General features: G+C 40.0%; 1 protein-coding gene across 1 annotated transcript in view; it reads right to left on the minus strand.

Annotated features, from left to right (window-relative positions):
- LOC147818298 (uncharacterized) overlaps positions 1-193 on the minus strand; it is a 3,997-nt gene extending 3,804 nt beyond the window's left edge. Inside the window, exon 1 of the mRNA XM_087177801.1 lies at positions 169-193. Within this exon, the coding sequence (XP_087033927.1) occupies positions 169-193 (25 nt within the window). The remainder of the gene's footprint in view (positions 1-168) is intronic.
- Between the last annotated feature and the right edge of the window lie 305 nt (positions 194-498).

The raw sequence follows: 498 nt of genomic DNA on the forward strand, positions 1-498 counted from the left end.
GCCTAAACGTAAAAATGTATTGTTTTCCAGAAAGCCACACATAACCAAATAACCCTTTCCGGGTTCTTCACAGAAAAAAAGTCAGGAAATAAATAATAACACTATTAATGAAATAAATAATAATAGTTCAGGGGGCCGGGCTAAATGTGGGGGCAGGCCGTATCTGGCCCGCGGGCCTTAGTTTGGGGACCATTGCTTTAGAGGCACAGATGTGAGTGTGAGGGTAAGTCACTCCCCAGTCACTCTGACCCTGTATCACTGTAACACAGAGCAGCAGAAACCACAATCAGATTCACAACAACAGAGATGAAACTTTATGGAGGTTCTTCAACATGGAAACCTGCTACATGACTAAAATACATTTGTAAAACTACTTGGCTCCAACACTTCTCACTGTGCGTTTAAGACAAAGATGTCTGTGATGTTGTTATATATTGTTATATATATGTTACTGAGGTAAAGTCATGTTTTTCTCCTATGGTCTCTTCCTTTTTATTC

This window comes from Seriola lalandi, unplaced genomic scaffold (assembly GCF_002814215.2).
Source record: "Seriola lalandi dorsalis isolate HSWRI2012SDOR001 ecotype SW California unplaced genomic scaffold, Sedor1 jcf7180002054656, whole genome shotgun sequence".
NCBI lineage: Eukaryota > Metazoa > Chordata > Actinopteri > Carangiformes > Carangidae > Seriola > Seriola lalandi.